This window comes from Ascaphus truei, chromosome 5 (assembly GCF_040206685.1).
Source record: "Ascaphus truei isolate aAscTru1 chromosome 5, aAscTru1.hap1, whole genome shotgun sequence".
Taxonomy (NCBI): domain Eukaryota; kingdom Metazoa; phylum Chordata; class Amphibia; order Anura; family Ascaphidae; genus Ascaphus; species Ascaphus truei.
Genome location: NC_134487.1, coordinates 964,988 through 989,153, shown reverse-complemented (window position 1 = coordinate 989,153; position 24,166 = coordinate 964,988). Strand labels below are relative to the sequence as shown.

General features: G+C 49.1%; 1 protein-coding gene across 4 annotated transcripts in view; it reads right to left on the bottom strand.

The window, feature by feature from the left end:
* GOLGB1 (golgin B1) overlaps positions 1-24,166 on the bottom strand; it is a 177,638-nt gene that overhangs the window by 101,140 nt on the left and 52,332 nt on the right. For 3 of the 4 annotated variants that reach the window (XM_075599229.1, XM_075599230.1, XM_075599231.1), the window contains exon 4: positions 353-466. The exons of the other annotated variant lie outside the window; for it this stretch is intronic. In XM_075599229.1, coding sequence (XP_075455344.1) covers positions 353-466 — 114 coding nt within the window. The remainder of the gene's footprint in view (positions 1-352; positions 467-24,166) is intronic. 4 annotated transcript variants of the gene reach the window in all.

The following is a 24,166-nucleotide window of genomic DNA, read 5'->3' as shown; positions in this document are numbered from 1 at the left end:
AGCGCGTGTACAGGTTACCCTGTCTCTGTGACACTGTATATAGGAGCAGCGCGTGTACAGGTTACCCTGTCTCTGTGACACTGTATATGGAAGCAGCGCGTGTACAGGTTACCCCGTCTCTGTGACACTGTATATAGAAGCAGCGCGTGTACAGGTTACCCCGTCTCTGTGACACTGTATATAGAAGCAGCGCATGTACAGGTTACCCTGTCTCTGTGACACTGTATATAGAAGCAGCGCGTGTACAGGTTACCCTGTCTCTGTGACACTGTATATAGAAGCAGCGCGTGTACAGGTTACCCTGTCTCTGTGACACTGTATATGGAAGCAGCGCGTGTACAGGTGATGTTACCCGTTTCTGGCACTCTGTGTTCTGTAATTCCTGCTCCATCATCCCCACCACCTGTGTTCGAGCTCTGAGAGTCTCCTCCTGCTCCTCCAGTCTCCTCTGCAGAGCATGCACAGCCTATAAAACAGACAGCCACAGGAGGGGTTACATCCAGCACCACCCGAGTATCCTGTGTATCCTACGGAGGGTGTAGTAATGCTGTATATCACATAGCATGTTCTTTTTCATACACAGAGTACATGTAATAACTCTATAACCACACAGCATGTATATATCTATACACACAGATTGCTTTCTGGGCCCTTGCTTGTTTCCTGGACTCTTCGTGCTCCTAGACTCAATTTCCGCTACTGTTACTATTTCCTCTTTATTAGTTTCCATCGCGGCCCCTCGTGCCATCTTTCACCGCCTTGTATATCATTGTAGGAGGTGGGAGGTCGCTCCCGGTTAGCTATAACTAGATACAAAGCCATGTTTTGTGCTACAGTGTATTATGGGCTGCAGGGAAGCAGTAGAATAGACATTTGAAATAAATAAAAATGTATTCTCTGAACGTTGTCACCTTATAATAGCCGACTGTGTTTATTTTCCTGACTTGGGCCCCTGGAGTTCTTATCTGTTAATTCTTTCTTTTGTAGAGTTCGGCAGGAGATATACAGCTGTTAGCCTAGAAGGGGGAAGATGAGATTGCCAGGCACCTCAAGTGTTTCTTTGTGTTTAGTCAGCTAAAATATATAGCAAATGTATAACCAATCATGACATATGAAATGATGCCTGCCTGCCCCCCTTTTTGAGGTATAAGTTAAGTGCCTTTTTGCACTCTTGCATACAGCTGTTTACAATAAAAGTTCTCAACCAAATGGCTTACCCGAAAAGTGACAAGTGTGGACTCAATTTTTCCACGACAATTCTGGTGCCGTGACCCGGATGGCAAAAACTAAGTGAGGAACCCAGAAATGTCTCAGCACACATTTTTTTTGCCAGAACCACAAAGTGCCAGGTAAGAAAGACCTTGTTTATTTTTCAACAAAACATCTAATTTTTATGTGGGGTCTGGAAAAGGGAGTGAGGAGTTATAAGGTATCCTCATGTTAAATTGAATGGAAAAAAAAGTTATATCTGTGGCGCTCTGCACTGTAATGTATAATACAATATATTAAAAATAAATAAATAATAAATATTTATAAAAAGTTATCCAACCAGTATCACGGATTTCGCCCTTCTGTATAGGTGCTCCACACGAGGTGGGTGAACATGTAAGGGACAAGAATCAAAACATAGTATAATACTGTTATACATACATACAAACATACAACATAAGACAAACGCTGAGAACAACAGGTGACAGATTACAAAAACATTGAATATAGAATATCATTAATAAGCATAAAAATACATTAAACATATGTGAGGTTCTAGCAAGATGCTCCAACTCAGGTGGGGGTACCTGCTTACCAAATGTAAGAAGGTATCAGGCGGTGGATATTTCAAGGAGTATCCCCTCTTTTTTGGATAGCTGCTGCTGTAGTGGACTCCTGGGCTCAGACGTGTTGTCTCCTGTGTGGTGAATGCAGGTTCCTCCAGCCCGCGGCGTCCGCCTCTGTCCGCAGTAGACACGTGATGATGGCTGTGGAATAGCAGCTGCAGGTACTTCCTGCCCGACCGCGCCAAACGGAGCAATTTCAAATGCAGGGTATTCGCGCACCAGGAACCAGCAGCCCGCGGGTAACCCCTGAGGAAGAAAGCAAGACTTTCGAAACGCGTAGGGTGGTTCCGTGAGGTCCTTCCCACTCAGGTGTGATTACTGTCCCCCTTGGAGTCGCTAGCTGTTACCCGCGGGCTGCTGGTTCCTGGTGCACGAATACCCTGCATTTGAAATTGCTCCGTTTGGCGCGGTCGGGCAGGAAGTACCTGCAGCTGCTATTCCACAGCCATCATCACGTGTCTACTGCGGACAGAGGCGGACGCCGCGGGCTGGAGGAACCTGCATTCACCACACAGGAGACAACACGTCTGAGCCCAGGAGTCCACTACAGCAGCAGCTATCCAAAAAAGAGGGGATACTCCTTGAAATATCCACCGCCTGATACCTTCTTACATTTGGTAAGCAGGTACCCCCACCTGAGTTGGAGCATCTTGCTAGAACCTCACATATGTTTTTTTAATGTATTTGTATGCTTATTAATGATATTCTATATTAAATGTTTTTGTAATCTGTCACCTGTTGTTCTCAGCGTTTGTCTTATGTTGTATGTTTGTATGTATGTATAACAGTATTATACTATGTTTTGATTCTTGTCCCTTACATGTTCACCCACCTCGTGTGGAGCACCTATACAGAAGGGCGAAATCCGTGATACTGGTTGGATAACTTTTTATAAATATTTATTATTTATTTATTTTTAATATATTGTATTATACATTACAGTGCAGAGCGCCACAGATATAACTTTTTTTCCATTCTGTTACCTGACTGGGAGTCAGGGTTATATCACAGGCTGCTTGCCTACTGTGGGATATAGCGCTACCTATTTGTTTTCCTCTCATGTTAAATTGACAATATCCATTAAACAAAAAAATTTATTCAAGCGATTTGTTAAGACAACTTATTTTTTTATTTTGGTAAAACCGGTTAAATACGCCTTTGGGTGGGATTATCCTAGGTGGGGGTTTTCAACAGGGAAACACCCAGGCTCCGGACCCCAGCGCAGGGGGAAGGTTGTTTGGTTAAGACCTCTGTTTTTGGGACAGTGCGATGTGGTTTCCAGATTTCCAAGAGGGATTCCCCCCCCCCCATGAGATTAGGAATAAGTATTGCGAATGTAAGAGGGAAAACATGCCCTATGTTTAGGTCCGAGTCTGATGTGGTTTTCCGGACTCCTGATATATGGCCTTTCCCACTGAGGTTAATATTCTCAGGTTGTGAATCTTGGGTGTTGCAAATCTCAGGGTGAAAAATGTCCTTAGTTTAGGTAAGGAAAATTAGTTTCCCCAAAAAGTTTTGTTAGGTTCAGTTATACATGTTAAAAAAGGTTATGTTATATGTTAAAACTCCCACTAAAAGCAAACAGATTCCTGACAAATATATGATCGCTTGGGAGAGAGATTTAAATACAGATTTGGATCTCGATACATGGAAAGACATATGAGAGGCCCCCTCCAAGAATTCATCATGTGTTGTGATCAAGGAGAACATTAACAAACTAATATTTAAGTGGTACATGAGCCCTACTAGGCTGCATTCTTTTCTCCCAGGTGTTTCCCCATTGTGTTGGGGAGGCTGCGGTGAAATGGGGAATATATTGCATATATTTTGGTCATGCCCTAAAATCCACACAACATGGAGAGAAGTATTCGCCCTTATAGAAAGGGTCATGGGGATCACTGTTCCGCATAACCCTCTTTATACACTTCTAGGAAAACCAGCGACCAACCAAAATAAAAAGGAAGCCAAAGTTATCTCCCAAATTTTGAATGCTACTAGATGCACAATCGCCAAGAACTGGAAACAAGCTCCTCCCCCATCTTTGAGCCAAATAAACAATAAAATATGGCATATAGTTTATATGGAAAAACTTTCAGCATATCTGAATGACTCCACCATTCAATTCGCGGAGGTTTGGGACCCTCTAGATTAAAATATTCTGAATTTTGTGATTTATGGTATTAAAAATGCTATTCACTATGCTATATGTACAAATGCTGTCCCCTTCCCCCCTTCCCTTAACCTTCCTCCAAATGGGATATTACCAACTATCTGAATCTATGCACCCCCTACCCCCCCCCTTTTTTTCCCTTTATGTACCTTTTCCCCATAATCTTTGAAAACTATTCAATAAAAATTCAAGTAACAACAACAAAACAAAAAAGGCTTGTTTGCGAGTAATTACTATGGGAAGAAGCATGTAAGCTATTGGCAGCCGCACCGGTTTCTTTATTTGTTAGGCTGCGCTTATAGTGCCGGCGACAGCGATGTCAGGCTGCGCTTATAGTGCCGGCGACAGCGATGTCAGGCTGCGCTTATAGTGCCGGCGACAGCGATGTCAGGCTGCGCTTATAGTGCCGGCGACAGCGATGTCAGGCTGCGGTTATAGTGCCGGCGACAGCGACGTCAGGCTGCGCTTATAGTGCCGGCGACAGCGATGTCAGGCTGCGCTTATAGTGCCGGCGACAGCGATGTCAGGCTGCGGTTATAGTGCCGGCGACAGCGACGTCAGGCTGCGCTTATAGTGCCGGCGACAGCGATGTCAGGCTGCGCTTATAGTGCCGGCGACAGCGATGTCAGGCTGCGCTTATAGTGCCGGCGACAGCGACGTCAGGCTGCGCTTATAGTGCCGGCGACAGCGATGTCAGGCTGCGGTTATAGTGCCGGCGACAGCGATGTCAGGCTGCGCTTATAGTGCCGGCGACGCGATGTCAGGCTGCGCTTATAGTGCCGGCGACAGCGATGTCAGGCTGCGCTTACAGTGCCGGCGACAGCGACATCAGGCTGCGCTTATAGTGCCGGCGACAGCGACGTCAGGCTGCGGTTATAGTGCCGGCGACAGCGACGTCATTCTGCGGTTATAGTGCCGGCGACAGCGATGTCGGGCTGCGCTTATAGTGCCGGCGACAGCGACATCAGGCTGCGGTTATAGTGCCGGCGACAGCGACATCAGGCTGCGGTTATAGTGCCGGCGACAGCGATGTCAGGCTGCGCTTATAGTGCCGGCGACAGCGACGTCAGGCTGCGCTTATAGTGCCGGCGACAGCGACGTCAGGCTGCGCTTATAGTGCCGGCGACAGCGACGTCAGGCTGCGCTTATAGTGCCGGCGACAGCGATGTCAGGCTGCGCTTATAGTGCCGGCGACAGCGACGTCAGGCTGCGCTTATAGTGCCGGCGACAGCGACGTCAGGCTGCGCTTATAGTGCCGGCGACAGCGATGTCAGGCTGCGGTTATAGTGCCGGCGACAGCGATGTCGGGCTGCGGTTATAGTGCCGGCGACAGCGATGTCGGGCTGCGCTTATAGTGCCGGCGACAGCGATGTCGGGCTGCGGTTATAGTGCCGGCGACAGCGATGTCGGGCTGCGCTTATAGTGCCGGCGACAGCGATGTCAGGCTGCGCTTATAGTGCCGGCGACAGCGATGTCAGGCTGCGGTCGCTGGAAAAATCAAATTGAGATGACTTACAGCGATCACGACCAAGCCGTCACTCCGTCACTCCGTCACGTCGCTCTTACTATAAGCACACGCGGCGACGGCAATGCATTTGTTTTTACGCGACGTCTCATTGCTGTCGCCGGCACTATAAGCGCAGCCGTAGTCCCGGCGACCTTGCCATTGCGTTGCGGCAAAACAAAATGCATTGTCGCGGGCGCTTATAGTGCACGCGACGGCAACGGAGCGGCAGTGCTACCAGAAATCTGGTAGTCACTGACGTTTGATTTTTTCGGCGACGGTCTCCCCTTGTGGCCAATCTGGAGCTTCTCCGTGCCTCTGCCCTCCCCTTTTATGACGTCAGCCAGCGACGTCGCTTAAACTTCAAAATAAACTCATCAAAATGGCGACAGGTGATGTCATGGGTTGCGATGCCGTCTGTATAAGCGCAGCCGTACACGGCGAAAGAAAGGGCATAAAGTGGAACCTTCTGACCTTTGGATTTCATGAGGCTTTGTAGCTGAAGTTAAGCATGGCATCGCCCGGCTAACCAACGCTGCAGGGTCAGGAATGCGAGCATAAACCTTACCCTCCGTTTCCCCACTGCAATAAGTGGCTATGAGTCAGGTCCTCATATAGAAGTAGTCTAAGTGCAGTCAATTATTGTGTGCCCTTGACGGAGCTGTGACTCACCTGAACACCCAAATTAATTTTACTGGTGTGCCTGTGTGAGAGTTGAATCATGGGAAAAGTAGCATCAAAATTGGGTAAAATTCCTCAAAAAGGAACGCCGATTTATTGAATGTATACAAAATTACCATCCAAAAACTTGCAAGTTCTTACAAAAATGGAATATAATTAATTGTTTGCGATGAAGTTTTATTTTTTATTAAAAAGGTGTATTTCCCATCACAACACAAACTAATCAATATAGGTCAGAAGAGAATTTAGTGTCCATGGAGAAAGAAGAGGACAAAGAAATGGCAATGCAGGAAGATCATTTGAACTTTGCCATTTTTGTAATCAGCCCAGTCACTGGAAAAATAAGGGTCCTTATCGTACGTGCCAGGCCATGGGCTCTCTTAACCAGACTGACATTTTTTCCCCTCCCTGTAACGTTGGTCATCTCTGAATAGGAAGCAGACCCGCAGGGTTGAGGTAGGAGTATAAGATCACTGACCACAGCCAGGGGACAGAGTCCTGTTAGAGTAGTCGTGATCCAGGCAGAGGTCAAGGCAGGCGGCAAAGGTGCAAGTTCGAGTACAGGCTGGGGTCAAGGCAGGCGGCACAGGAGCGGTGGTCTGGTAACAGGCTGAGGTCGGCAACAGGGAATCCAAAAGAACAGGGCAGGCTCAGGAATCAGAATACAAGGGGCCCAGGGACACAGAGACATGCATACAATGCTATATAAAATCTGAAACAGGTGCAGCAAATATAGCAGGCTGTCGTTATCAAAATGTCCAGAGCAGCCAGGTAAGGGCGGGTTCCAGCCAAAGCCTGGACTGGAACCCTTACACTCCCCTGAATTTCCACTTCGAGAGAGGAGAGACAATCAGAGCAGCTTGCAGAATAGTAGCCCAAAATGTAACCGTCCCCACCTTTTTTTCCAGCTCTGAGCAAGATGTGCAGAGATAACATTCCAGACACGTAAGTTAACTAGACCTCAGTAGCTTCAAATTAGTTTTAGAAGCAGGTTGGTTATAATAATAATAAGAAAAAAGAAGGGACTTCTTATTATCTTGGTTTATGCAGCATCAAACTGTTCTGTTTTCTCATCATGGAGATAAGAGGTGAGAAATAAGTGTTTTTGTTATTTCTTTATTTATTTCGGTAAATTGATTGGCTGTGTATATGAGAGAAGTGTGAAATTCTGTTTGTTCTGTGTCTGTGTTCCCAAAAGTTAAGGGAAAATCCCCTTGTGTGTTTTCGGTTTGTGTGAAACCAGTAAATACATTTCAACTTCATTTATTCTGGTCCAAAATTATTTGGGTATGTTTGGTAATTACATTTTTTTTTTTTTAAGAAGCTGCTCAAAGCTCACAAGCACTTTTAATCTTAAACGGCCCTGATGGAAACCCCTGATGTAGGACTCTCGCTGCTGGATTGCTATATAATGCTTTGATTGCCCTAAGGATTCTGCCCCTGAACCCGAACGCCCCAAGCGTGGCATCTAGGTACGGCCAGTCTATTCTGTCAAAGGTTTTTTCAGCGTCTAAACTTAACACCATCACTGCGATCTTGTTGGCGTCAAAGTCTATTATATCGATAATTCTCCTGGTGTTGTCGGCCGCTAGTCTTTCTTTGATAAATCCAACTCGATCCGGATGAATCAGCCTGGGCAGTATAGAGCTTAATCTATTGGCCAATAATTTGGAATATATTTTAATGTCTGAATTAATCAATGATATCGGCCTGTAGCTTTGACAGTTTGTAGGGTCTTTACCTTTTTTATGAATTAGCGAGATGGAAGCCTGGAGCATCTGATCCGTGAATGGAGCCCCTGCTAGAACAGAGTTAAACATCCTTAACATATGAGGAGTCAAAATCCCAATACATTTCTTATAGTATAGATTAGAGAACCAGTCAGGGCCTGGGGCCTTAGATGATTTAAGATTTTTCACTACCTCTAAATAATTCTTCAGATGTGAAAAGATTAAAAGTGGCACAAGACAGGGATGCCCGCTATCGCCCCTGCTGTTCGACCTATTTATGGAGCTGCTAGCCGCACAAATCCGAAACAATCAGGATATCTCGGGTATTCAAATTCACTCGCAATCTCATAAGGCGGCATTATACGCGGATGATGTTATCCTGACGTTGTCGTGTCCGCTCACCTCTCTACCCAACCTCTTCAACCTCTTGGAGAAATTCAATAAAGTGTCAGGATTCAAAATTAACCAGACCAAATCTGAAGCCCTTAGCCTAAACATGCCAAAGGACATGGAACAATTAATAGAGATAAACTTCAATTTTAATTGGCAACCCAAAGCTATCAAATACCTAGGGATTAATATTACAAAAAGTGTCAAATCACTATACAAAGCAAACTATCCTCAACTCTGTCAGTCCCTGAGAAACGAGCTGAAGGAATGGTTCTCGTATGGAATCTCATGAATTGGAAGAATTTACAGTGTTACGATGAACCTCCTGCCCAGTCTGCTATATCTGTTTCAGGCTCTTCCAATGACAGTAGATTCTACAGATATCTCGAATTTACAATCGCAGATCACAACATTTATTTGGAAAAATAAGAAATCGCGTGAATCCTGAAAAAGTGTGAATCCTGCAAAGATCTAGGGAGACTGGTGGGTTGACAGTACCTTGCCTGATTTCATACTACAAAGCGGCTCAATTATGCCAAAATATGCATTGGCATGTAGATCCAGACATACAAAGATGGGTGACTCGAGAGAGAGATCTATGTGCCCCACTGGAGCTGTGCAATCTGATTTGGTACTCTAAATCTAGGCTTAAAGCACAAAGCAATCCGTTATCCTCGATGCTCAAATCAGTCGCAGTCTGGGAGGCCCCCAAATTTAGATGCTCATTGACTTCTAGGCATTCCGTGATGACCCCCCTATATAGCAATCCAGACTTGCTCTGGGGCTAGATGGCAGAAACTTTAAAATCTGGAAACAGGGGATTAGTAGACTAAAAGATTTGGAGGGTAGAATCACCATCAAAACATTTGATCAGATCACGTCACAAAAAGACAATCCCGACACAGAATTCTTCAGATACCTCCAAATCCGGGCGTTTTATACCAAAAACACAATACGACCTCTGTTGACGAATTGTGAAACGCTCTGTGTGTTGGGGAATGACACACGGGGACTAACATCCAGAATATACAAAAAAAGTAATCAGTTCAGGTAAAGTTTATCCACGGAAGCTAAATTTCATGACTCATTGGGAGGCGGACCTTGACGAGACTTTAGAAGATGAGGACTGGAGGGAAATTTTCACTGCGGCGGTGGCAAAAAGTTCCATTTGCACAACATTAAAGGAGAATTCATATAAGGTATTAATGAGGTGGTATGTCACCCCAGCAAAGCTATCTAAATTTGTCCTGGGTTACTCCCCCCTGTGCCCTAGGCAGTGTGGAGAGCCGGGAGACTTGTTGCACATGCTGTGGTCCTGCCCTCGAATAGCCACTATATGGGAACAAATTAGAATTTGGTTACAGAGGATTTTGGGCATCGAAATTCATTTAAACTCCTGGTTGTTTTTACTAAACAAACCAGCGCAGGAGCTAACCAGAGCAAATATACTAGTTGTGCACTTTGCAACAGCTATGGAGGTGCAAGATTGCAACAAAGTGGAACCAGAACACAATCCCATCTATTGAAAAGATTCGGAATAGAATTTGGTTTCTCTGCCAGATGGAAAAATTGACGAGTTTAGTTAATGACTCTGGCCCAACTTTCCAAAAGGTCTGGTCGCCTTGGCTGGCCCAGACAGACATACAAGGGGTCTGGCCCAGACAGACATACAAGGGGTCTGGCCCAGACAGACATACAAGGGGTCTGGCCCAGACAGACATACAAGGGGTCTGGCCCAGACAGACATACAAGGGGTCTGGCCCAGACAGACATACAAGGGGTCTGGCCCAGACAGACATACAAGGGGTCTGGCCCAGACAGACATACAAGGGGTCTGGCCCAGACAGACATACAAGGGGTCTGGCCCAGACAGACATACGAGGGGTGAGCAATAGCACCCTTTGGCTGTTAGAAATAGGTGCGTTCTCCTTTGATCAAGTGCAGGAAGTAAAGGAATAGGGTGGCGATACTGGCTTAAGCATTAGAAAGGGATAGACAAGGGGTCAACATATAAGGACAGACGCGGTCACTAAACCAGAAGACTCAATGGAGGTCCCTCAGGCTGGGAGAGTACGATGTATGGAGTCCTACAAGGATCAAGGCCCAAAGAAGATTTCGACTCTGGCCGACGCTCTCCCCCCTTATCCTCCCTACCCCTGGTGACGTTTTATGTGTGTACTGTACGTGTAATAAGGCGTGGACATGACACTTATTCAAAAGAATGGTAGGGGCAACATGTACTACGGTCTACTATGCCTTGTGAAAAATCAATAAAAAAAAAAAGCCCACAAGCACACTGTTTAACGTGTATATGTTAAGGGTGTCCTTCCCCATGGCAATGGCACTTTATTTTATTTATTGTTTATAAAGTTTTTGGGTTGCCATGGAAACTTTAGCCTGCATTGAACTGTGGGAGAAGCTCCGTTTTAACCTCTGAGCTGCTCAATATTTCAACTGTTTCTCTGTTCTGAGCAGAGGATCCAATTTAAATGTTAAAGATAGACGCGTTATATGATGTGGAGTGAAATATATTGTCTGACTTGATAGCATTTAATGATGTAGGATTGCAGTAAAATAATGTTTTTAAATAATATGTTTCCTAGTTGTATTATTTTATTTTGCTGCAATAAAATTTGGCATTTATAATCTGATACTATATTATTGATTACAAATGAGTGATACAGAGTGAAGTTAGATACAGAATCACTGAAGAAGTTTAAAAGTACCACACAAAATAGTTTTGGGGGGGGTTTGTTAATTCTGATATATTATTATTTTTTTTAGAAAAATCAAAGTAAGAATGTACTTTGGTCTGTACAGCAGGTGCAAGGTCAGGAGTAGAAAAGTAAATGTGTGTCATCAGCATAGAGGTGATATTTGAACCCGAGATATGTGATTAGGTCACCTAGAGAAAGTGTGTAAAGAGAAAAGAGAAGGGGTCCCAGGACAGAGCCCTGGGGTACCCCCACAGAGAGATCGATAGAGGAGGTGTTGGCAAAAGAGACACTGAAAGTATGATGGGAGAGGTAAGAGGAGATCCAGGATAGAGCTTTGTTATGAGTATGGAAAATGTGAAGAAGAAGAGGGTGGTCCACAGTATTAAATGCTGCAGAGGTCGAGTAATATGAGCAGGGTGTAATGATCTCTGTCTTTGGCAGCATGGAGGTCATTAGTTATTTTAGTGAGGGCTGTTTCAGTGGAGTGAGCAGTGCGGAAGCCAGATTGTAGAGGGGCTAGGAGAGAATAGGTGGTGAAAAAATGGAGCAAGCGAGAAAATACAAGACGTTCAAGGAGTTTAGAGGCAAAAGGCAGGAAGGAGACACCCCAATAGTTAAAAAGACAGGTAGGGTCAAGCTTGCTGTTTTTGAGTAATGTTATAACTGTTGCATGTTTGAAGGAGGAGGGAAGGAGTAGAGGGAGGAGTTAAAAATGTGTGCGAGTGTAGGGATTATAGTAGGAGCAAGAGTTTTAGGAGATGGGAGGAGATGGGAGGGAATGGGGTCAAGAGGGCAGGTGGTAGAGGGAGAAGAGGCGATCAGCAATGACACATCCTCCACTGTGACAGCGGAAAAAGAGTCAAGGAAGGCAGGAAGAGAGTTAAGAAGAGGTGTAGGATGGGAGGGGGATACAGAGGGGATGTCCTGATGTTTGGATTCTATCTTTACCTTGAAATAGTTGGCAAAGTCCTGAGGTAATATGAATGAAGAAGAAAAGGCAGAAGAGGGTGGTCTGAGTAGGGAAAAAAAGACAGAGAAGAGTCAGCGTCGATTAGACTTGTGTGTGTTGATTATTGAAGAAAAATAGGTTTGTTTAGCTTGAGAGAGGGCAGAGGTAAAACAGGATAGAATGTATCTCTGCAGAAACGAGGGGTAGATGGAGAGGGGGAGAAGTGAGAGAGCAAAAATGAGATGAGGTGATGGTCAGAGAGAGGAAAAGGGGAAATGGAGAAATCAGAGAGAGAAAGGTTTTTAGTGAAAACCAGATCTAGGTAGTGTCCATCCTTGTGGGGGTTGGCTGCAGTCCACTGTTGAAGGCCAAAAGAAGAGGTTAGAGAGAAAGAAATCGGGAGGCCCAGGGGAGAGAGAGGTTATCAATGTGGCAATTGAAGTCCCCAAGGAGAAGAACAGGGGAGTCTGAGGAGAGAAAGAAAGAGAGCCAGGATTCAAAGTGAGAGAGAAATACAGAAGGGGGTGAGTAGAGGTAGGTGGGCGATAGATGACGACCAAGTGGACAGGGAGAGGAGAGAAGATCTGGACAGTGTGAGCCTCAAAGGAGGGAAAAGCAAGAGAGGGAGGAATAGGGAGGATTCGGTAGCAGCAGATAGAGGAGAGCAGTAGCCGCACGCCTCCACCCCTGCCATCAGGGCATGGAGTGTGGGAGAAAGAAAGGCCACCATAAGAGAGGATGTAGAAGAAGGTAGGAGCACAGCCACCCACATCCAAAGTGCAAAAAAATGAATTCGGGCAACTCCAAATGAAATAAAATAGTAGTACTTTATTAAATCAGCTTAGCAATGGGGTAGGAGAAAGCACCAACGCGTTTCGTCCCGCAGGACTATCTCAAGATACGATCACCATAAGAGAGGGCAGCTTTCAGAATAGAGTCAGACTGAGTGAGCCAGGTCTCAGTTATAGCAAAGAGGAGCAGAGAGTGAGAGAGAAAGAAGTCATGCACAGAGAGGCACTTGTTAGAAAGGGAGCGAGCATTCCAAAGGGCACAGGAGAAAGTGAGAGAGGGGGGAGGGTGGCAGGGGATGGGTATGAGGTTGGAGGGGTTTACACCAGAAGGAGTAGAAGTTGTATGTGGGAGGCGAGGACGAGAGCAAGTAGATATAAGGCAGGGACCAGGATTGGGAGAGATATCCTCAGAAGCATGGGGAGAGGCATGGATAGAAAGAGAATGTGTGAGGATGATTTGTAGAGGTGTGTTTTAGTGCAGGGGATATAGCTGTGTCGTGTCAGAGGGCGCAGGTAAGAAAGTATTTATGTGAACTGAGAAGTGGCGAAGGAAGGAGAGATGGAGATATATGAATAGAGTTAGAGACATAGTGTGGCTGGTAGAAAGAAGCATGTCCATATCCAAGTGGCCCATTATAAGTGGCAGGACTACTGACAACTCAAGTTTAAAAGGAAGGAACTCTTACCCTAATGGATCTTATCCTTCTTCTCTCCTCAGGTAAAAACCATCTCTAAATCCTCTCATTGAAGCCTTTGCTGTGTGTATTATAGTATATGCAAGTGATACAATGTTAGGTAAAAACCATATTTGAATGCTGTTTTCTGTCTACCCCTAATCAAATTAAGCGTTGACACCTAGGCAGGGAACACCCTGTGTAGAAAACCGTCTGTTTAAATGTGCCTCAGATGTGCTAATTAAGCAGACAGAACCACACTGTCAGGTGACTTTTTAGGCCCATATAACCCCAGGCAGAACAGCTAGTCTGCCTGCAGCCCATCTCCAAGTGGCCCATTATAAGTGGCAGGACTACTGAACAACTCAAGTTTAAAAGGAAGGTCAAAAGAAGTGAGGAAGAAGTGGACACCCCAACAGGGCCTGATTCCTGCATTTGAACTACGCTAGAAGGGAGGAAACCATCTATACCAGACTGCATCATTACTGCTGTGATGCTGCCTTTACCATTTATATTCGCTGTGACTTCACTTCTCAAATTATGCATTTCTTTCTACCAGCCTCATTATGTCTCAAACTGTATTCATATATCTCCATCTCTCCTTCCTTCACCACTTCTCTGTTCACATGAACTCCTTTCTTACCTGCGTCCTCTGACACCACACAGTTATATCCCCTGCACTAAAGTGTCGGCGACGCGCAAGCGAAAGTTGTATTTCGGTTTGCGGCGGCGGCGCAGGCGACCAGGCTCCTGATTGGTTTAGGGGCTGTCACGAGGCGACAGCCCCTGAAAAGTCAAATAATTACGGCTACCAAAAATCGCGTCGCCACGTCGCGCCCTAACTCATTGCCACCTGCGGGGCCGGCTCCACCAAGTCTGGAAACTACAAAAAGGTGTCCTCGCAGGGTACCCCTTGTAGCCCGGACCTGGCCATTCGCCCTTACCTCGCCCACCAAACGTTTTGACACCTCTCGACATCCTCTCCCCTTTGAACTACGGACCCAATGCAGACTTGCTGGCACCGTAACTGGATGCCCAGGCAAGCTGCAGAGAGCCTTATAAGAAATGTATCAAACCAATTAAACCATAGTTTAATACATGGGGGACATTGGGGAGACTCATGATTGTAAGGGACTGGTGTATCGGGGCTCGAAACTCAGGAGTATGGGGGACGCTGGAAAGCCCCGGTGTAATTCTACTCGCGTACCGGCAAATAGTGCCTGCACGCCGGGAAGGATGAAGGTATCACCGGTAGCTCCGGACCCCAAACTCCTGCAAACAAAACAATTGCATTCTTACCCAAATATCCCAGCTAAAACTTACAAACAGCAAACACAAACAGAAAGGCAGCGCAACTAACACAATGACACAACATATAGTACAATACTTCAGTGCTTATCTGCTCATGAGTAAGGGTCATTTAGTTAAACCCTTTGGCCAAAAGGTTATAAGCCTGCAGCCACGTCACGGCATGACCAGTATGCAGCCACGGCACGGCATGACCAGTATGCAGCCACGTCACGGCATGACCAGTCTGCAGCCACGTCACGGCATGACCAGTCTGCTGCCACATTTATTTATTTATAAAATATTTTACCAGGAAGTAATACATTGAGAGTTACCTCTCGTTTTCAAGTATGTCCTGGGCACAGAGTAAAACAAATAATACATGGTTACAAATACAGTTACATAAATGAACAAGGTATACATTTATATACAAGACATTGCATGCACAGTTAAAGAAAATATATATTATGAGCGTATGAAACAGTTACAGACCAGATTAAAGTGTGAGACAGCCTTAGATTTGAAAGAACTTAAGCTGGTGGTGGATATGAGAGTCTCTGGTAGGTTGTTCCAGTTTTGGGGTGCACGGAAGGAGAAGGAGGAACGTCCGGATACTTTGTTGAGTCTTGGGACCATGAATAGTCTTTTGGAGTCTGATCTCAGGTGATAGGTACTGCATGTGGTAGGGGTGAGGAGCTTGTTCAGGTAGCTGGGTAGCTTGCCCAGAAAGTATTTGAGGGTGAGACAGGAAAGGTGAACTTTGCGCCTAGACTCTAGTGATGACCAATCTAGTTCTTTGAGCATTTCGCAGTGATGTGTGTTGTAGTTGCATTGGAGAACAAAACGACAAATTGAATTGTAGAGGGTGTCAAGTTTGCTAAGGTGGGTTTGAGGAGCCGAGCCATATACTATGTCTCCATAGTCAATAATTGGCATTAGCATCTGCTGTGCAATACGCTTTCTGACCAGGAGACTTAGGGAGGATTTGTTCCTGTAAAGTACCCCTAGTTTGGCATAGGTCTTGGTTGTCAGGGTATCAATGTGCATCCCGAATGTTAAGTGGGAGTCAAACCATAAGCCCAGGTATTTAAAACTAGTGACAGGTGTTAGGGTGGTTTTAGCGTTGGTTCTAATCAGGAGCTCAGTCACTGGAAGCTTTACAAATTTAGTCTTGGTCCCAAATACCATTGTTACAGTCTTGTCAGTGTTTAAAAACAGTTTGTTTTGGGAAATCCAGTTTTCGAGTCTCAAAAAGTCAGACTGAAGTATGTGTTGAAGGTCAGAGAGGCTATGGCTGTGTGCATACAGGATTGTGTCATCTGCATACATGTGTATTGAGGCTTCCTTACAAGCTGTGGGAAGATCATTAATGAACACTGAGAAGAGTAGGGGCCCCAGAACAGAGCCTTGCGGGACACCACAGGTGATATCCAGGGGGTTGGAGTTAGAGCCTGAGATGGACACATGTTGGGATCTTCCTGATAGGTAGGACTGAAACCAGTTTAAAGCATGTTTCCCTATTCCAGAGCTCTGGAGTTTGTTAAGCAGGATAGCATGATCAACTGTGTCAAAAGCCTTTGCAAAATCTAGGAATACTGCACCAGTGAGTTGTCCCCGTTCCATTCCACACTGGATTTCATTGCAAACTTTTAGCAGGGTAGTTACGGTTGAGTGTTTGGGACGAAACCCAGACTGGAATTGGCTAGGGAAATTTGTCTTGGTGTAGAACTCGCTTAATTGGGAGTGGACACATTTTTCCATAACTTTGGATAGAATTGGGAGAAGTGAGATTGGCCTGTAGTTTGAGACAGTGTTTTTGTCCCCACTTTTGAAGATTGGGACAACTCTGGCAGTTTTCCAGGTCTTAGGGATATGGCCTGCAGACAGGATAGAGTTGACTATGGACGCAATTGGTTTGGCAATGGCTGGGGCACCAAGTCGTAGGAACCTAGATTGTAGTAAGTCGGGTCCACATTGGCTGCTTAGTTTTAGTTTGAGGAGCGCTTGTGTAATCTCCTCTTCAGATACTGGGCTAAATTGAAAATTGTGGGCAGTGTTGGGAGGGGGTGGGACTATAGGGGTACTCCCAGGATGAGATTCAGGTTTGGGGTTTGTGCTGCGTTTCGCTAATAAGTTAGTGGCACACCCCACAAAGTAATCATTGAATGCATTTGCAATGTCAGTGGGGTTTGTCAGAGTAATATCCCCCTTAGTGATATTACTTGGTTGTTGATGGTTAGGAGGCTGGAATATATTGTTGATAACCTTCCAGAAGTTAGCTGGGTTTGATGTATTCTGGTGGAGATTGTCAGAGTAATATTGTGCTTTTGCATGCCTTGTTTGCCTTGTGCACATGTTCCGCATGCATCTGTAGTGATTGAGATCCTTGGTAGTGCCAGTTACTTTGTAGCTTTTCCACAAGGCATCCCTGAACTGGTAGAGTGCTATAAGGTCAGGTGTAACCCATGGAAGGTGGGCCCCCCGTACCCTTACATCACGGCATGACCAGTCTGCAGCCACGTCACAGCATGACCAGTCTGCAGCCACGTCACGGCATGACCAGTCTGCTGCCACGTCACGGCATGACCAGTCTGCTGCCACATCACGGCATGACCAGTCTGCTGCCACATCACAGCATGACCAGTCTGCTGCCACGTCACGGAATGACCAGTCTGCTGCCACGTCACAGCATGACCAGTTTGCAGCCACGTCACGGCATGACCAGTCTGTAGCCACGTCACAGCATGACCAGTCTGCTGCCACATCACGGCATGACCAGTCTGCAGCCACGTCACGGCATGACCAGTCTGCAGCCACGTCACAGCATGACCAGTCTGCTGCCACGTCACGGCATGACCAGTCTGCTGCCACGTCACAGAATGACCAGTCTGCTGCCACGTCACGGCATGACCAGTCTGCTGCCACATCACGGCATGACCAGCCTGCAGCCACGTCACAGCATGACCAGTCTGCTGCCACATCACAGCATGATCAGTCTGCTGCCACGTCACGGAATGACCAGTCTGCAGCCACATCACAGCATGACCAGTCTGCTGCCACGTCACGGCATGACCAGTCTGCTGCCACGTCACGGCATGACCAGTCTGCTGCCACGTCACGGCATGACCAGTCTGCTGCCACGTCACGGCATGACCAGTCTGCTGCCACGTCACAGCATGACCAGTCTGCAGCCACGTCACGGCATGACCAGTCTGCAGCCACATCACGGCATGACCAGTCTGCAGCCACATCACGGCATGACCAGTCTGCAGCCACGTCACGGCATGACCAGTATGCAGCCACGTCACAGCATGACCAGTCTGCAGCCACGTCACGGCATGACCAGTATGCAGCCACGTCACAGCATGACCAGTCTGCAGCCACGTCACGGCATGACTAGTCTGCAGCCACTTCACGGCATGACCAGTCTGCTGCCACGTCACGGCATGACCAGTCTGCTGCCACGTCACGGCATGACCAGTCTGCTGCCACATCACGGCATGACCAGCCTGCTGCCACGTCACGGCATGACCAGTCTGCTGCCACGTCACGGAATGACCAGTCTGCTGCCACGTCACAGCATGACCAGTCTGCAGCCACATCAAGGCATGACCAGTCTGCAGCCACGTCACAGCATGACCAGTCTGCTGCCACGTCACGGCATGACCAGTCTGCTGCCACGTCACGGAATGACCAGTCTGCTGCCACGTCACGGAATGACCAGTCTGCTGCCACGTCACAGCATGACCAGTCTGCAGCCACATCAAGGCATGACCAGTCTGCAGCCACGTCACAGCATGACCAGTCTGCTGCCACGTCACGGCATGACCAGTCTGCTGCCACGTCACAGCATGACCAGCCTGCTGCCACGTCACGGCATGACCAGTCTTCTGCCACATCACGGCATGACCAGCCTGCTGCCACGTCACGGCATGACCAGTCTGCTGCCACATCACGGCATGACCAGTCTGCTGCCACGTCACAGCATGACCAGTCTGCTGCCACGTCACGGCATGACCAGTCTGCTGCCACGTCACGGCATGACCAGTCTGCAGCCACATCACGGCATGACCAGTCTGCTGCCACGTCACGGCCTGACCAGTCTGCTGCCACGTCACGGCCTGACCAGTCTGCTGCCACGTCACGGCATGACCAGTCTGCTGCCACGTCACGGCATGACCAGTCTGCTGCCACGTCACAGCATGACCAGTCTGCAGCCACGTCACAGCATGACCAGTCTGCTATCACGTCACGGCATGACCAGTATGCAGCCACATCACGGCATGACCAGTCTGCAGCCACATCACGGCATGACCAGTCTGCTGCCACGTCACGGCATGACCAGTCTGCAGCCACGTCACGGCATGACCAGTCTGCTGCCACGTCACGGCATGACCAGTCTGCAGCCACATCACGGCATGACCAGTCTGCTGCCACGTCACGGCCTGACCAGTCTGCTGCCACGTCACGGCATGACCAGTCTGCTGCCACGTCACGGCATGACCAGTCTGCTGCCACGTCACGGCATGACCAGTCTGCAGCCACATCACGGCATGACCAGTCTGCTGCCACGTCACAGCATGACCAGTCTGCAGCCACGTCACAGCATGACCAGTCTGCTATCACGTCACGGCATGACCAGTATGCAGCCACATCACGGCATGACCAGTCTGCAGCCACATCACGGCATGACCAGTCTGCTGCCACGTCACGGCATGACCAGTCTGCTGCCATGTCACGGCATGACCAGTCTGCAGCCACGTCACGGCATGACCAGTCTGCTGCCACGTCACGGCATGACCAGTCTGCAGCCACATCACGGCATGACCAGTCTGCAGCCACATCACGGCATGACCAGTCTGCTGCCACGTCACGGCATGACCAGTCTGCAGCCACGTCACGGCATGACCAGTCTGCAGCCACATCACGGCATGACCAGTCTGCAGCCACATCACGGCATGACCAGTCTGCTGCCACGTCACGGCATGACCAGTCTGCTGCCACGTCACGGCCTGACCAGTCTGCTGCCACGTCACGGCATGACCAGTCTGCTGCCACGTCACGGCATGACCAGTCTGCAGCCACATCACGGCATGACCAGTCTGCTGCCACGTCACGGCATGACCAGTCTGCTGCCACGTCACGGCATGACCAGTCTGCTGCCACGTCACGGCATGACCAGTCTGCAGCCACATCACGGCATGACCAGTCTGCAGCCACATCACGGCATGACCAGTCTGCTGCCACGTCACGGCATGACCAGTCTGCAGCCACGTCACGGCATGACCAGTCTGCAGCCACATCACGGCATGACCAGTCTGCTGCCACGTCACGGCATGACCAGTCTGCAGCCACATCACGGCATGACCAGTCTGCTGCCACGTCACGGCCTGACCAGTCTGCTGCCACGTCACGGCATGACCAGTCTGCTGCCACGTCACGGCATGACCAGTCTGCAGCCACATCACGGCATGACCAGTCTGCTGCCACGTCACAGCATGACCAGTCTGCAGCCACGTCACAGCATGACCAGTCTGCTATCACGTCACGGCATGACCAGTATGCAGCCACATCACGGCATGACCAGTCTGCAGCCACATCACGGCATGACCAGTCTGCTGCCACGTCACGGCATGACCAGTCTGCAGCCACGTCACGGCATGACCAGTCTGCTGCCACGTCACGGCATGACCAGTCTGCAGCCACGTCACGGCATGACCAGTCTGCAGCCACATCACGGCATGACCAGTCTGCAGCCACATCACGGCATGACCAGCCTGCAGCCACGTCACGGCATGACCAGCCTGCAGCCACGTCACGGCATGACCAGCCTGCAGGTCCTAACACTGCCTTGCACAGTTCTCATGCACCTCTCGTTTCTGCTGGAGGGAGACAGACCGCACTGGGCCTGTGATACACAGGATCAGGATACACACTGCTCATTGGAAAGTGGGGCGGGGCGAGCTTTAACCATGGGGTGGAGGGGCACACCTCCAAGCAACAACAGCTGTGTAACCCATCAAGCTCCAGAACCCCAAAACCCACCCTCACATCATACACACAGCATAAACATTAGTGTCAGAAAGCAGTGCTACTGAGCGTGGAAAGATACACAAACAAAAACAGAAAGGCCAGCGCAACATACAAAATGACACACAGCACGTTTCATGAGTCTGGGGAACACGGAGAGTGGAAAAGCCGGGGTCACTAACTGAACATGTACATGTACCTGGCCCCCGGTTTACAGTGCTGGGGAGCACGGAGAGTGGGAAAGCCGGGGTCACTAACTGTACATGTACCTGGCCACTGGCTTACAGTGCTGGGGAACACGGAGAGTGGAAAAGCCGGGGTCACTAACTGTACATGTACCTGGCCACTGGCTTACAGTGCTGGGGAGCACGGAGAGTGGAAAAGCCGGGGTCACTAACTGTACATGTACCTGGCCACTGGCTTACAGTGCTGGGGAACACGGAAAGTGGAAAAGCCGGGGTCACTAACTGTACATGTACCTGGCCACTGGCTTACAGTGCTGGGGAACACGGAGAGTGGGAAAGCCGGGGTCACTAACTGTACATGTACCTGGCCACTGGCTTACAGTGCTGGGGAGCACGGAGAGTGGAAAAGCCGGGGTCACTAACTGTACATGTACCTGGCCACTGGCTTACAGTGCTGGGGAACACGGAGAGTGGAAAAGCCGGGGTCACTAACTGTACATGTACCTGGCCACTGGCTTACAGTGCTGGGAACACGGAGAGTGGAAAAGCCGGGGTCACTAACTGTACATGTACATGTACCTGGCCACTGGCTTACAGTGCTGGGGAACACGGAGAGTGGAAAAGCCGGGGTCACTAACTGTACATGTACCTGGCCACTGGCTTACAGTGCTGGGGAGCACGGAGAGTGGAAAAGCCGGGGTCACTAACTGTACATGTACCTGGCCACTGGCTTACAGTGCTGGGGAACACGGAGAGTGGGAAAGCCGGGGTCACTAACTGTACATGTACCTGGCCACTGGTTTACAGTGCTGGGGAGCACGGAGAGTGGGAAAGCCGGGGTCACTAACTGTACATGTACATGTACCTGGCCACTGACTTACAGTGCTGGGGAGCACGGAGAGTGGAAAAGCCGGGGTCACTAACTGTACATGTACATGTACCTGGCCACTGACTTACAGTGCTGGGGAGCACGGAGAGTGGAAAAGCCGGGGTCACTAACTGTACATGTACCTGGCCACTGGCTTACAGTGCTGGGGAACACGGAGAGTGGAAAAGCCGGGGTCACTAACTGTACATGTACCTGGCCACTGGCTTACAGTGCTAGGGAACACAGAGTGGGAAAGCCGGGGTCACTAACTGTACATGTACATGTACCTGGCCACTGGCTTACAGTGCTGGGGAACACGGAGAGTGGAAAAGCCGGGGTCACTAACTGTACATGTACATGTACCTGGCCACTGGCTTACAGTGCTGGGGAACACGGAGAGTGGAAAAGCCGGGGTCACTAACTGTACATGTACCTGGCCACTGGCTTACAGTGCTGGGGAGCACGGAGAGTGGAAAAGCCGGGGTCACTAACTGTACATATACATGTACCTGGCCACTGGCTTACAGTGCTGGGGAACACGGAGAGTGGGAAAGCCGGGGTCACTAACTGTACATGTACCTGGCCACTGGTTTACAGTGCTGGGGAGCACGGAGAGTGGGAAAGCCGGGGTCACTAACTGTACATGTACATGTACCTGGCCACTGACTTACAGTGCTGGGGAGCACGGAGAGTGGAAAAGCCGGGGTCACTAACTGTACATGTACCTGGCCACTGGCTTACAGTGCTGGGGAACACGGAGAGTGGAAAAGCCGGGGTCACTAACTGTACATGTACCTGGCCACTGGCTTACAGTGCTGGGGAACACGGAGAGTGGGAAAGCAGGGGTCACTAACTGTACATGTACCTGGCCACTGGCTTACAGTGCTGGGGAACACGGAGAGTGGAAAAGCCGGGGTCACTAACTGTACATGTACCTGGCCACTGGCTTACAGTGCTGGGGAGCACGGAGAGTGGAAAAGCCGGGGTCACTAACTGTACATGTACCTGGCCACTGGCTTACAGTGCTGGGGAGCACGGAGAGTGGAAAAGCCGGGGTCACTAACTGTACATGTACCTGGCCACTGACTTACAGTGCTGGGGAGCACGGAGAGTGGAAAAGCCGGGGTCACTAACTGTACATGTACATGTACATGTACCTGGCCACTGGCTTACAGTGCTGGGGAGCACGGAGAGTGGAAAAGCCGGGGTCACGAACTGTACATGTACATGTACCTGGCCCCTGGCTTACAGTGCTGGGGAGCACGGAGAGTGGAAAAGCCGGGGTCACTAACTGTACATGTACCTGGCCACTGGCTTACAGTGCTGGGGAACACGGAGAGTGGAAAAGCCGGGGTCACTAACTGTACATGTACATGTACCTGGCCACTGACTTACAGTGCTGGGGAACACGGAGAGTGGAAAAGCCGGGGTCACTAACTGTACATGTACATGTACCTGGCCACTGGCTTACAGTGCTGGGGAGCACGGAGAGTGGAAAAGCCGGGGTCACTAACTGTACATGTACCTGGCCTCTGACTTACAGTGCTGGGGAACACGGAGAGTGGAAAAGCCGGGGTCACTAACTGTACATGTACCTGGCCACTGGCTTACAGTGCTGGGGAACACGGAGAGTGGAAAAGCCGGGGTCACTAACTGTACATGTACATGTACCTGGGGCCTGGCTTACAGTGCTGGGGAACACGGAGAGTGGAAAAGCCGGGGTCACTAACTGTACATGTACCTGGCCACTGGCTTACAGTGCTGGGGAGCACGGAGAGTGGGAAAGCCGGGGTCACTAACTGTACATGTACCTGGCCACTGGCTTACAGTGCTGGGGAGCACGGAGAGTGGAAAAGCCGGGGTCACTAACTGTACATGTACCTGGCCACTGGCTTACAGTGCTGGGGAACACGGAGAGTGGAAAAGCTGGGGTCACTAACTGTACATGTACCTGGCCACTGGCTTACAGTGCTGGGGAACACGGAGAGTGGAAAAGCCGGGGTCACTAACTGTACATGTACCTGGCCACTGGCTTACAGTGCTGGGGAACACGGAGAGTGTAAAAGCCGGGGTCACTAACTGTACATGTACCTGGCCACTGGCTTACAGTGCTGGGGAGCACGGAGAGTGGGAAAGCCGGGGTCACTAACTGTACATGTACCTGGCCACTGGCTTACATTGCTGGGGAGCACGGAGAGTGGAAAAGCCGGGGTCACTAACTGTACATGTACCTGGCCACTGGCTTACAGTGCTGGGGAGCACGGAGAGTGGAAAAGCCGGGGTCACTAACTGTACATGTACATGTACATGTACCTGGCCACTGGCTTACAGTGCTGGGGAACACGGAGAGTGGAA